This window comes from Taudactylus pleione, unplaced genomic scaffold (assembly GCF_031769625.1).
Source record: "Taudactylus pleione unplaced genomic scaffold, aTauple2 ptg000256l, whole genome shotgun sequence".
Lineage (NCBI taxonomy): Eukaryota > Metazoa > Chordata > Amphibia > Anura > Myobatrachidae > Taudactylus > Taudactylus pleione.
The window spans coordinates 22,147,204-22,161,736 of NW_028284658.1; the positions used below are offsets into that span (position 1 = coordinate 22,147,204).

Here is a 14,533-nt window from a genome sequence, read left to right on the forward strand (position 1 = left end):
TTCTTCTTCCCCATATCAACCTTAGAGCAAAAAACTGGTTCACTGGTCTTCTCCCAAACTTCATATGCATTAAATATATAGTTAATTTTATATGGGCAATATTGTGTATACTTTGCTGTATTTATTTTCTATTTGTTTTCAAGTGACTCCAATGTTCCTTCAATAAACATATTAAATAAACAAATGAAAGAAAAACTGCCAGGCAGAAGGAGAGTTTGGTGGATGAGGAAGAGCCTATGCTTCTTGTTATTAAGTGCCCTACCTCCTTAGCATGATTTTATTTATTACCAGTTATTTATATAGCGCACACGTATTCCGCAGTGCTTTACCGAGAATAGTTGGCCATTTACATCAGTCCCTGCCCCAGTGGAGCTTACCATCTATGGACCTCATTCAGAGCCGCTCGCTATTTGCGGTCGTTCGTTTAAAAAAAAGGGGAGGCTAATCAAATGAACCGTTCGCACTTTGCGGTCAGTTCACGCCCCTAAGTCTGAACGAGCGAGCAAAACTTGCGGTCGAAATTTTGAAAAATACGCCCCCTGGCCGCTCGCATCATACGTCATGTCCGCTAGATTAATCGAGTACATCGAACAGCGTATGAACTGCTCGCTATTCTTGTGGTTGGTTTTTTCAACCGCTATTTTGCGAGTAGTTCTGACTAAAAAAAAACCAAGTGACGTGGTCGCTGACGCTGCTGTATTAATTATGCACACCCATAAAACGCCCGTTTTGACCTTTAAGCACGCCTGCGTTCTGAATTCCACTCCCCGTTTTCAAGCACCTTCCCCTGTTACCACCCACATACGCCTCCTCCTGTCACTCAAAATAGCAGACATTCGCTATAAAGCGAACAAACGATTTTCGGCCGCACTGACTGGTTCGCGCATGCGTATTACGATCCGTACGCATGCGCAGTTGGGCAAACATCGCTCGGAACGAACGAGCGGCCGCTTACGAGCGGCTCTGAATCAGGCCCTATGTTCCCTATCACATGCACACACACACATACACACTAGGGTTCATTTTTGTTGGGAGCCAATTAACCTACCAGTATATTTTTGGAGTGTGGGAGGAAACTGGAGTACCCGGAGGAAACCCACGCAAGCACAGGGAGAATATACAAACTCTGCACAGTTAGGGCCGTGGTGGGAGTTGAACCCACGACTTCAGTAATGCTAACCATTACACTGTCTGTGCTGCCCTTAGCATCGGACATTATTTAAGCAGTAACCCCTAGGTGACTGATAGAGGAAATACAATTTCTCCAAACATAGTAGTTCACGTTCACTTATACTATATAACATTTATACCTGTCCACCACCTTCTGGAAAAAGAACTGTGTCCTTCAATATAACATTGTACCCAGACAAAGTCTCCTTCTTCCCTCCATTCTCAGTCTTTAATTGAGCAGGACTGCAGGACACAACCACTGTCATCAGCTGCAAAGTCAAGACAATGATTTACTAAACCACATTGCATCATTAGAGAACAGTACATGTACCCAAAACTTTGGGCAGAATTATGTTAAAAGACGAATATTCATTGCCCACATATTGCATGCCCTTCATCACACCGTCCATTTGAACAACAGATTCTCCCTAATTATTTTTAATATTCTACATTTAACTCATGATGGACCCCAGAAAAGAAACATCCCAATAATTTAGCCCTATAGGTAGGATGAAAGAAAAGATGGTATATTAAATTTTTATTCTTCAGGATATACAAGCACGAAAGTGATTAGTGTCTAGGTAAAGGTATATTCATCTACCCTCTATAGTAGCAATCCCAAAAGGTAGCCCTTGCACACTACCAAGATTTGGAACTTTGCTTCATTTCAGGAGTCTGAACACTCATTATCTTTCTTATAGCGGCAGCACCAATCAGTGATCAGAAGATGGTAGGTTTATTATGACATCATGCCACATTATGTGAGCACAGCAAGAAAGTCTACTCAGGGTTACCGGAGTATGGTTTATGGAAGCTAGCATTCCTGCTCCCTTTCACTAAGTGGTGCCACATGAGGAGGAAAATAGAATGGGATGCTCTTTAATAAAAGAGTGAAGTAATTTTTGTTTTATAGGTGATAAGATTTGAGAAATGGGTAGACTAGTTGGAACAGGGGAAAAGTAAATGTACAGAGGGCCTGATTCAGCCGGCTCCGTCGTGCGCATGCGCGAGACCCGAATAACGACGGCCAAGCCGTCGCTATGGGTCTCGCACCAAAGGGGGCATGCTGTCGATGGTGAGTGACAGCACGCCCCCTTTGGTGGGCATGCCGTGGGCGTGGCTGCCCAGATGGAGGTGTTCCCATGGGAACACCTACCGTCTGGGGCCGGCCCCACTGACATCACTAGTGATGTCATTGGGAGTGCTTTTGGCTCTGATAGAGCCAAAAGCACTCCAGGGCTTGCGGCAACGAGACCCTAACGCAAGGGTCTCGTCACAAGCCCGATGGTCGCGATGGTCTTGACCATCGCGACCATCTTTTTGGCCGCTCGCTATAGCTGTGGGTGGTCACCCACAGCTATGCGAGCGGCCAGGAGGCCACTCTTAAATTCAGAGGGACGGCCCTGATTCAGAGCGTGCGCTCTGTCAGAGCGTCCGGCTCTGAATCAGGGCCAGAGTTCAATACAGGAATTAGGTAAGCGAACATAGGAAATCTGAAATTAGTGGAAGATATCTGCTGTGGGCAAGGAAGCCTGTGTGAGTGAAGAATGGAGTCCAGGGGAGATGAGGAAAGACGATTCAAGAGAAATGTAGAACTGGCAGGGAAAAGTGAACCCCAAAAGTGTTCACAACGTGGACAGTTCTTGTGAAGTGCTCTTTTTGGGTTTTCCTTTGTACTCATCAAGCAATAAAATCTCAAATTATGTCACCATATTCTCAGAACTAATATCTCTTCTTTAAAAATCAACTGAACCTAAGGTATGAGGTACTGTCTAGGAAAAAGAACATTATAACTACTGCAAATGTTCCTCTATATTATTAAAGAAGTAGAGCTCTTCTTGTCCTACCTCGTGTAACTCTGACCTCTGTCATTAGCCTTTCCTAAATTCTGAAAAGCATAGAAGACGCACATATAGACTAGGGTGCACAGGCAATACAATCACCAACCACAATCAAAATGGTATCATCAATAACGTAATTTCTAAAAATTTAGCATACACAGAATATATTTTGAAAACTTAAGCAATACGTTTTACATTTATCAACTTGTATTTCAGATTTAGCTGTCATTAAGGGCGGCATCACAGGGCCATTTACAGCTCCCATGCTGACACATTGAACTTGGAGTTTTAGCAAATGTTGTGTACAGCATCTACAGAGCTCAATCACTGTTACAATAGATACACCCCAAACAGGCATATTTTTGCACATAAATCTTAATAGTGTATGCAAGACTGCAGACATATTGTTACCATATTATTGGTAATGTGTATGCTTAACAAAAAATCGGTCGGTGGTTCCGTCATCCAAGTGTGTACAGCACATAAAACAGTCCTGGTTTTAAGGATATCCATGCTTAAGAACAAGTGACTTAGGGGTCTGTTTACTAAGCAGTGTTAGGAGACAGAGTGAAAAGTGATAAGGTGCCAGCCAATCAGCTCCTAACTGCCATCTCACAGGCTGTGTTTTAAAAATGACAGTTGGGAGCTGATTGGCTGGCACCTTATCACCTTTCACTCTGTCTCCTAACACTGCTTAGTAAATAGATGTCTTAATTAGTACATCAGTCAGTAAGATAACACTATCTGTGTACAAGCACTGATATCCTTAAAACATGGACTGTTAGGACGTCTTGAGAACAGAGTTTGGGAAACCTTGACTTGTGTAAATTAATAAATATTCTCCATAAAGTGCTGAGTAATGTGTGTGACCTATATAAATAACGGTTAACAATAAATTATTATGAAAGCTAGCACTCTTATCTGGAAAAGCACTAGTGTTCAAAGTGCCTGCATGATTTTACCCTTACATCAGTAAACCTGAGACTGAATGCTCTAGAGATTGAAAAACATCTAGAATTAAATTAAAGAGGAAGGCAGTAATTACTAACAGAGGTCTTTGGTCACTCACTCACCTCAGTGGCATAGCAATCTTTCTGACAATAGAATGCCATCCTATTGAAACAAGAGGGATCCTTTGTTCTTTAGCAGGCAGGTGAAGAAAGCTGGCCCACAGGTAAAGCGATTTGTCTCCACCTAAGAATGTAAAAAAAAAAAACAATAGTGGCTGGTGTAAATACATTCACCATAATAAAAAAAATATCCATCCAAGGCCTAAAATGTACTTTTTAATGTAATTCACTGATATTGGTGTCCCCAAAGCCTTTATTGGTCCAGCACTGGGTCTTCTAAGCTGGACTGATTCAAACATAGGGCCTGATACAGAGCCACTCGTAAGCGGCAGCTCGTTCGCTCCGAGCGATGTTTGCCCAACTGCGCATGCGTACGGATCGTTATACGCATGCGCGAACCAGTCAGTGCGGCCGAAATTCATGTGCTCGGAAAATAGCAAATGCCTGATCATTTGAGTGACAGGATGAGGCGTATGTGGGTGGTAACAGGGGAAGGTGCTTGAAAACGGGGAGTGGAGATCCGATCGCAGGCGTGCTTAAAGGTCAAAACGGGCGTTTTATGGGTGTGCATAATTAAAACAGCAGCGTCATTGACCACGTCACTGGGTTATTTTATAGCCAGAACTGCTCGCAAAATTGTGGTAGCAAAAACCAACCACAAGAATAGCGAGCAGCTCATACCCTGTTCGATGTACTCGATTAATCTAATAAATAGCGGACATGACGTAGGATGCGAGCGGCCAGGGGGCGTAGTTTCCCAAAAAACTACCGCAAGTTTTGTTCGCTCGTTCAGACCTAGAGGCGTGAACAGACCGCAAACAGCGAACGGTTCATTTGAATAGCCACCCCTATTTTCTGGACGAGCGCAAATAACGACTGGCTCTGAATCAGGCCCATAGTTACCAATGCCCACCCCCCCGTGAGATTTCCAGTTTAGGTGCTGAACCACTGATTGGATAGATACAGTATGACCATAAGCATGTGTGTATTTATAGGGGCAAATGTGCGCAGGATGACAACTTGATCACTAAGTGTACAGTCGGTGTGGTCAGTTAGATGTGGTGATTGGGATGTAGTCAGGAAAGCCCAGCATAGGACTAAAGATAGGCATCTAAATACCAACGCCTGTCATTAGCCCCACGCCAAAATCCCAACGCCCGGCATACCGAACGTAGGTAAGCCGGGCGTCGGGAGCTCTTATTCGTAGGGGGGAGGGGGGGGAATTAGGTTTAGGGACTCCCGTGAGTACTTAGGGTTAGGCACCACTAAGGGAGGGTTAGGGTTGGATGGGGAGGTGGGGGGGGGGGGGGGAAGAGGGGTAGGGATAGTCTACTTACCTCCTCTGTCAGGATCTTCATCTGCCGGCCTCGGAATTTTAACCGCCGGACATCCTTCCGGCGGTATTACATACCCAACTCGTGGTGATTATCTGACCAAAGTAACCAGCTTTCCCTGTCTACATCTGAAGGAACAAGAGCTCCAAACTTTTTAGAGCCACACACGCTGTTTAAAATGACCCGACTAGCTGATAAAACTACAGTGTGTATGGAGCCTATATAAAAGGAAATCTGACCTTTTAATGAGCTCCAACTGTGAAATGTGGATGTACTAACATTTACTGTTCAGTAGAATAATATTTTAAATTCTCATTGGGGTTCTGCGCAGTGATGTCTTAATACAGTATTTCTGATATAGAAAGTTTCCTACAACTGCCAAACTGGCCTTACTGGTGCTTCAACATCTACTAAGAGAAAAAAAGCATACTAAGGGCTTGATTCAGAGATGGACACTAATGTGATCGCAGCTGCGATTTCGCATTGAACTCAGCTGCAAAAATATGCTAATACTTCCAAAGCTTTACCGAGCATCGGGACACCCACCTTCTCATATGCGTAAGGATGTCAATTACCAGCGTAAATACTGGTAACATCAACATACTTCAAGAGGCCATCTTACCCTTGCGGCAGATCTGACAAGCAGAGAGCTTTCATGCTGCGTAGGAGATCACAAGGGCTAATTTATGCACGCCCATGTAACGCCGTTTATATGGTCAGATGTCTGCGTTTTTCTCACCTCCCGTTACCACCCCCAAACGCTGACTACCTGTCACTCACATTGCGACGGATTCCTCTGTGCGTCCGTAATCGCAATCCTGATAGCTGCACATGCACAGTGAAGCTTATACGCATGTGCAATGTCAAACAATCGTTAGATCTGCAAAAATATCGCCAATGCATCCATCTCCGAATCAGGCCCTAAGTTCCCTAAAAAGAGTGTGTATATACACAAACATTTAGAAAAGAAATAGAGGCAGTTATCATGGTCCATAATGTCTTTAATTATTCTATCTATATAGGAATCATTAAACCCTATTTACATTACTGCTCTGAATGTAGCAAATTATAGAAGGATGCATAATGGTTGGTGACCTCACTCTCCCTCATGTTGTCAACCCATCTGTACCCAGAAATAAAGTACGATGAGAGACTTAAGTATGGCAAAAACAGGATATAACTTTATTAACATACAATTAGAATTTGAAATGGTGTCAAAGACCAGAGCAGCAAGGCATTGTAGTACACATTTGCCTTTTTGCCTTGAAGGTCCCACTCCCCCTTTCCTGGCTTGAAACACACTATGGTATGTGTATCAGCTGCAATATGTGTCATCTCCTCAGTGGGCCCCAGTGCTTTTCTGCCTAAGCTGTTTGTCTGCGTACACAATAGCAAAGAATAATCAGTCATGACTGACATAACTGAAATACCATTATCAAAAACAAAATGCATTTCTTACATCAGCTGGTCAATGGGAATGAACAGATAAAAATTCAGAATTGATAGTATTCTAAAAGCGCGTATCCACTACACGAGAAAAATGAGCGACTACAACATCATTATCGTTCAATCGATCATTAATCGTGCAGTAATTATGCCAGCAGCGACCAGCGATGCGCGGTCCCATTGGACGTTGTCGGCATTTGTCGCCTGAACATGCAGGCCAACCTGACGAGATCGTAAGGTTGTGCATGTTCGGGGATGAGGGAGGGTGCCTGCACTGAACAACATATCGTTCAGTGTGGGCACATTATCCACTGCACAGGATGATGAACGATTACAATGTTGTAATCGTACAGTCGTTCCACTCTTGTGTAGTGGATAGGCACCTTAACAGACCCATGTCAAACCCTGCTTTTACGAATACCCTACAAGGAGAGTGATGGCAAGAACCATATTTCTTCTGTGAGATGTGTGCTAATTAGAGAGGGGTTGGGAACGCGATCCCAGCACACACAATGCCAGCAATCAGATTCCCAGCGCCAGAATCCCGACGGTGGAAATCCCAACGCATGCAAGTAATCTAACCTTTTCCCTAACCATAACTCACCTTTCCCGCAGCCTAACCCTGCCACCGCCTAACCCTAAGGCTGGTCACACACTTAGCACCCACCAGCGCGACGCCCGATGGTGCCGATAAACTAAATTTTCGGGCAGTTGGTACATACTGCTTGATCCGGCGAACATCCGCCCAGTATATCGTTCACCGGCACCATTGACCTTGCTGACGTCAGCAGCTGGGTCGCTCCATCGGCCGTGCATGTAGGCCGATGGAACGACCCACAGAAGTATGCATAGTGGGTACACACTTGACAATGTGCCCAATATGTTAGCCCAATCCGCGGGATAGGTAACAGTGTGTACCCAGCTTAATACTCACCATCGGGATCGCCACCGCCTGGATTATAGAGCCAAGAATCTGATTCTAACTCCCTCCAATATGAGGGGACTGTCACACCATCCGGATATCAGCACGTCAGTCCCAACATTTGTCAGTTATGGCTAAGCTCACCCCGGTGAGTGAGTGGGGTAGGTGTGCATGGCCCGTTCAAGGGCGATTTCAGAGGAGGGCAAGTGGGTTAGGGGCTGTCTAGTGTTTCTAAAGCTCTAAGCACTCCCCAAATGTAAGTGAGTAGGAGAATAGGCAGCCTAAAGGTAGACAACATTGGAGAAAACAGGCATATGTATTACATGATGATGCACACTGACAGTGACATACTATGAGACAGGTATTGCACATATGTTACGTTTCTGTTTTTCCTCATAAAACAACATGGGCTGCTGCCGCTGGAGATAAATGTAGCGCAATGTAACCTTCTAAAATATACTCGGTGATACAATACAGGCATGTCTCATACAACTACAGCACCGCGCACACACACACGTCATTCTGTATAACATACCACCGCTGCAGCATTTATACACCACACAGCCCCAGTACCCGTCTCACCCGGTCTCATTCAAGGCTTAGCTATATATATCCGTGAGGCTGAGCTCTCATGCCGCCTGCGTTACACAACTACATATCCCAGCATGCTCTGCAGCTTCCCACATACGGATCCTGTTTTGAGTCAATCCAAAACATCTTGTCGAGACTCGGGAGGAACAACAGGGGACTCTGCTGCAAGCTAGGTGCTGCTGTGTGTAGTAGGTGTAGGCAGGGGTCTATTTACTAAGCAGTTAGGAGACAGAGTGAAAAGTGACAGGGTGCCAGCCAATCAGCTCCCAGCTGTTATCTCACAGGCTGTGTTTGCAAAATAACAGTTGGGAGCTGATTGGCTGGCACCTTATCACTTTTCACTCTGTTTCCTAACACTGCTTAGTAAATAGACCCCTAAGTTATTTTCTGCTGCTGCTTCCGGGGGTGTGTACAATAGAGCAGACACCCTGCAGTGAAGCCTCAGGTTGGATTTGTGACTTGTGATTGGTTCACAAGGTCACAGAAGTGTGTATATAGAGTTATATTCAATTAGAGGCGAAGTTTGCCTGTTTCAGAGGCGAATTTATTCCGTGCTCGTCCCCGCTTTTCGCCTAATTCAATTGCAAAACAGGCGAAAACGGAAATAGGCGAAATGTATTGAAAGAATTGGGGAAATCAGTCTGTACCCCAGAAAAAGATATATTAACCTAGGGAATCAATATAGATGTGTACTAATAGCCCTAATAAGACTATTTTGGGTACTTAAGTTGTGTAAATTGCTTGCTATGAGCGTCTTTGTAAAAGTGGTGAAGAATGGCGTAAAGCTGTATTTTTTGGTGAAAATTAGTATTCCTGTCAAATTTGGGGTGCTTGAAAATGGGTACTAGCATGTTTTTATGTCTCTAAAGTGAACTTTTAAAAAACGTGAAAAATCCACATGCTGCATGCAACCTGCAATCCCAAAAACACCTGACCCATACTTGGGGACCCCCAAGAAGTCTATTTCGCTACTTTTATGTTTATCCCCCCACTTTTTACATTTTCACCCCAAAAATGACATGTCTTTTTTGGGGTGTTCTTAGGTTTTTGTTTCAGTTTTTTTTGCAGATTTGTCCTTTGGGGGGGCTGTTCCAAAGGGGTCTGAGTTGTTTCCCCACGTTTGCACCCCAAAATAAAGATTTTGCATTTCTTTTCACCAGCTATTGATTGAAGAATAATTTTTGGAGAATTGTTTCCACTTAGGTGAAATTGTCCTGGAATTGAATTTGGCAAATTTTTTTTTAGGCAAATTTTTCACAAACAAACAGGCGAATATGGCTTTTCGCCTCTAATTGAATTCCCCTCATAGTGTCTACCACAGGAGAACCAGCTATCCAACCGTCAATCCAGCAGCTGCACCTGAGGTTACACTGAGCAGCCAGATACCACTAAAAAGGTGAGCCAGGGCCAGATTAACAATGAGGCGGATGGAGCTACAGCTCCAGGCCTCCAAATAAAAATAGGCACATCAACATGACAGAATGATTACCAGCTGCCTAACTGGCCATACATTTTAAGTTTTTAAATAGTTTTTCTAGTCCCCCGTCCCCCCCAAAAAAACAAAATTATGCAATTTTTCTATTTCTATGTAGTTAGGGAGACATTTTGGTCATAGTTTAGGGGGTGACCAAGGTGACTCTGACCACAGCCACACAGCACCGTTCACAGCACTTCCCCTTCTCAGTATAGGCCCTTGAACATTTTCAGCTCCAGGCCCATGTGGGCCTTAATCTGGCCCTGAGGTGAGCACATGTTACATATCTGTTTTACCCACTGATTTATTTTTATCTGTATATCTCTTTACCATCTGTCTCTCTGTATATGTAGTTATATAGTTTTAACGATCTGACAGATATATCTGCAAATCGAGTGATCTGCAGATGATGGTCGTTCATACATACTGAACGGCCATCATCTGTTTGTGCCATCAGGTCCCGGGGGGCGGGACCCAGTGGGCGTGTCAGGGGCATGTCCCGTCCTCGTGGCTGCCACTGCGTGTGTACGGGCGGTCTGCAGATCGCCCGTACACACTTGCCGATGGACAGATATGTCTGCAGACATATCCGTCTATCAGCTGTGCAGCACAGCCAATGCGATGTGTCGGTGAACAGCGACATTCACCGACATATCGCGGGTACACACTGGCCGACGGGCAGCAGATACATTGGCCAATCAATTGATCGGCCAATGTATCTGTGAGTGTGTACCCAGCATTACATTTTGCAATGTTTTCTTTTTTTTCCTTATACCAGACAGTCCTAATGCTAATCTATATTATTAAGTGGCAATAACAGTGGTCATAGAAATGGCAAATATAGTGATTCTATAGTACAGTTATTTTGTTTTGAAGTGTTTGTTTAAATTACCCTTTTGTCTACTTTTATTCTAAAGATATTGAGAATGCCACCAACCAAATGGGCTAAGTATGGCAAGAGATACAACGCCAGCTGGGAAAAGGAAGATGGCCTGAAGGATTGGGTCAGGCCAGTTGTTGGCAAAGATACAAAAGCTGCATGCAAGTTTTGTAAAGCAACTGTCCGTGCCCATCATGCGGATCTTCTGCAGCATGCAAACACTGACAAACACAAGAACAACTGTAAAGGATTATCAGGGATGCGATTAACAAATCTTGGATTTACAGCTGCTAAGCAATCCACATTGAACCATACAGCAGCACTGAGACTGGCTTGTTACACTGCATGCCATGCTGCTACTCTGTCTGTGGATCACCTTGGGGAGCTTGCAGGATCTACTTTCGAAAAAGAACTGCATCTGCATTGAACAAAGTCTACGTCATTGTAAAACAACGTAATTGGTCCGTGCATGTTGTCCGATCTCATCACTGATATCGGCCAGTCTTGTTACTCTCTGGTCATCGATGAGAGCACAGACGTCTCTACAGTAAAGCGGTTATGTGTAGTAGTGCGATACTTCAGCTGCTCCCTGAACAAGATTGTGTCAACATTTTTGGGATTGGTGAATTTAAAAGATGAAACAGCAGAAGCGATTGCTACAGCGCTACTTCACTTTATTGACTCTGTTAATCTCAATTTCAAAAATTGCATTGGCATTGGAACTGATGGATATAGCATCATGGTTGGAAGATATAATTCTGTGTATACTCATCTTGTTGAGAAGAATGAAGATCTTAACCTCATCAAATGTGTATGCCACTCTATTCAACTATGTGCCAGTAAAGCCTCTCTATAGACCCTGCCATGAAAACTGGAGTGCCTGGTATCCCACTCCTACAGCTGGTTTTCCCACAGTTCCCTGAGACAACGCGAATAGCGAATATGCAAAGATAGATCGTGTGATTAATCAGGGGGAAACACCATTGAAGCTTCTTCAAGTATCCGGTATAAGATGGCTCTCAATGTAGACTTGTTGCGAGCGCATTCTGAGCCAGTGGGAGGAACTAAAGTTGCATTTTCAGCTGAGTAAAGACAAACATGATGCGGAAGTCCTCTACCAGATGTACTGCGACCCTGTAAATAAACTGTATTTACAGTTTTTGACACCTGTTATGCAGGAATTTCAGTGCATTAATAAGCTCTTCCAGTTAGACTCTGGTAATGCTTTTAAGATGCTTGACTGTCTTCATGCCTGCTTCCGTACCCTTCTGTCAAAGATATATATTCAAGAAAATTCCTGGTAATGACTCAAAGCTCCTGGATGTAAATTTGAGTGACACGTCAAGCCACCTGCCCCTGAGTGTTGTCAATTTTGGAGTCCATTTTACCATTGCTGTTGGAGAAGCACAGCTCAACAATAACGTTGAAGCAAAATTGAAAAGCAGATGCAGAGATTTTCTGCTAGAAGCCGCCAAGCAGGTTCAGGCAAGACATCCAGCCAATATTAATTTGTGGAAATCTATGGCTGCATTCAGTCCGTCGATAATCCTTTCATGAGACAAACCACAGCCTGCAAGCCTCTCAATGCTAAAGATTTTCAAAGGAGACATTGGATCTTTGGACACCCAGTATCAAGCGATTCATTTCCATGACTGGAAGAATACAGAAGATAAGGACGCTAAGAAATTTTGAATAGAAGTATACAATTTTAAAGACCGCAGTGACAAAAGGTGCTTCAAAGAGCTGTCATTATTTGCACTGTCACTTTTAGCCATGCCTCTCAGCAATGCTGACGTGGAACGGGTGTTCTCGCAAATGAACATCGTGAAATCAAAGCTGCGGAACCGGATGAGTCAAAAGACTATGGACCTCATTCAAAGTCGGTCGAAGCGGCCGCACAGTCGTATAGAAAAAGGGTCCGGATATGCTAATGATGCACACGCATGTTGCGTCCCTAAGGTCGGATCGTTAGCTGGCCGACCAAGGGGTGGATGCGGTCGGATCGCTAAAAATACGACCACATCTCGTACGCATAGCACGTCATCTCCGGCTACATAAGGATTAATCGCGAGCATCGTATACCATCGGAACTGGTCGTAGAGCTAAAGGTTGACCTTACCTTCTCTTAAGCTCTACGATCATGTCAGTGTAAAACCTCCCCTGTCACATGTGCCATGACACTACTTTGTTAATTATGCACTCCCATAAAACGCCGTTCGCATAATGAGGCACGCCTGCGTTCGGATCTCCACACCCCCGTTTTCAAGCACCTTCCCATGTTACCACCCACAAACGCCGCAATCTGTCACTCAAAATACCGACCTGGCGGTGTTCAAGGAGAGAGAAATTTCTGATCGTAGCGGCTAGATTGCGCACGCGCATTGCGAACTGTACGCATGCGCAGTTTAGCGAACATCGGCTGCGTACGACCGTGCGACCGCTTCGACCGACTCTGAATGAAGTCCTATATGTTGTATTCTTTATGTCAAGTTTGGTTTAAAATGCTTGGGTATTTGTTGCAAGGGTTTTAAATCAAGTCCCAATATGCTTTAGCGCTTTACCTCGGGATTGTATAATGCAGAAGCTTCTTTAGACGATGCAGACAGCACAAATGAACTTGCTTCTTAAATCCACTTTACACAAATCCTCTTCACCGCGCACAGTGTGCCCTCCATTCACTAGGCTTCACACAGTGTGCACTTTCTCTGTTCCTCTGTTTTCCTTACAAGCTAGTTAAATTGAGAATATTTTGTGTTCTATAGTTGCCAAGTTCCTTTTATGTAATGTGTTATTGAATTGAGTTACTATTATTTATATATGCATTTAATATTTTGAATTGCCTTTATTATTAAAACATTGCAGGTAACATTTTTGCAGTATTAAGTACTTTTGCTTTTGTTACATTGATTTGGCCACTTTATTTAACAGATTTTGTGCTGATAAATATCAATTTAAAGAAATTATAGGCAGTTTTGTATAAATCTTTATGTATTTTAATAAAATGAACAAAAAACAATTTGCGGTTTTCATTTAAATTACCACCACATTAAGGGGCATATTCAATTGTGTGCGAGAATAGCAAAAAACCCGCACCGGCGAGGTTTTTCCTGCAGGTGCGGGTGTTTTGCTATTCTATTAGGTGCGTAGTTTTTTTAAAAACATGCGTCGGGAGGTTTTTTTTTCACGCACCTCCTGAGCAAGCGTGATTTTTCCTAAAATCGATGATTTTAGGAAAAATCACCGGGACTTGCTCTGTCACCCCCGCAACACCCCCCCTGAGGACTAATTAAGCAATTGGAAGTATCCAATTAGCTTAATTAGTCCTTAATTACTCACCTTCCGAAGCGCTGTCTTCTGCATCTTCTTCTGCATCCAGCGTCAGGAGCCGGCTCTTCTGCAGCAGGGTGAGTATGTCAGTGTGTGTGGTGTGTGTGTATGTGTGACCCCCGGTGCAGTGTGTGTGGCCTCCCCGGAATGGGTGCTGGGAGAAATACATCTCCCAGCAGCCCTTGTTCCTCCCAGCAGCCCCCTCTCCAGTAAGAAGACAGAGGGGAAGCCACGGAGACCCCCTGCCAGGTAGGTTGGGTTTTTTTGTTTCATTTTACGCGGCACAGGGTTTTCCGTTCTCCGGCATTGTGAGCCTGCACCCCGGCTGTGGGGATTTCAACTACCTCCCCTGCATATGTGACTCTCTGTATTTGAATACGTGTTAAATCAATGTTTATTTTGTGATGGACACAGTGTGAAACTTTGGGGAGAATTAAATTTTCTTTGCGTGGTTGCAGCTCTGAAGTCAAGTGCCCGT

General features: G+C 44.1%; 1 protein-coding gene across 2 annotated transcripts in view; it reads right to left on the reverse strand.

Annotated features, from left to right (window-relative positions):
• Window positions 1-8,553, reverse strand: part of AARSD1 (alanyl-tRNA synthetase domain containing 1) — a 54,918-nt gene extending 46,365 nt beyond the window's left edge. The window contains exons 1-3 of one of the 2 annotated variants that reach the window (XM_088480734.1): window positions 8,366-8,553; window positions 4,085-4,205; window positions 1,311-1,439 (exon numbers count right to left, since the gene is read on the reverse strand). In XM_088480734.1, the coding sequence (XP_088336860.1) occupies window positions 1,311-1,439; window positions 4,085-4,123 (168 nt within the window). In that variant the 5' untranslated portion in view covers window positions 4,124-4,205; window positions 8,366-8,553. Of the gene's footprint in view, window positions 1-1,310; window positions 1,440-4,084; window positions 4,206-8,318 lie in introns of both variants that reach the window. The other variant, XM_088480735.1, reaches the window with a different exon arrangement.
• Between the last annotated feature and the right edge of the window lie 5,980 nt (window positions 8,554-14,533).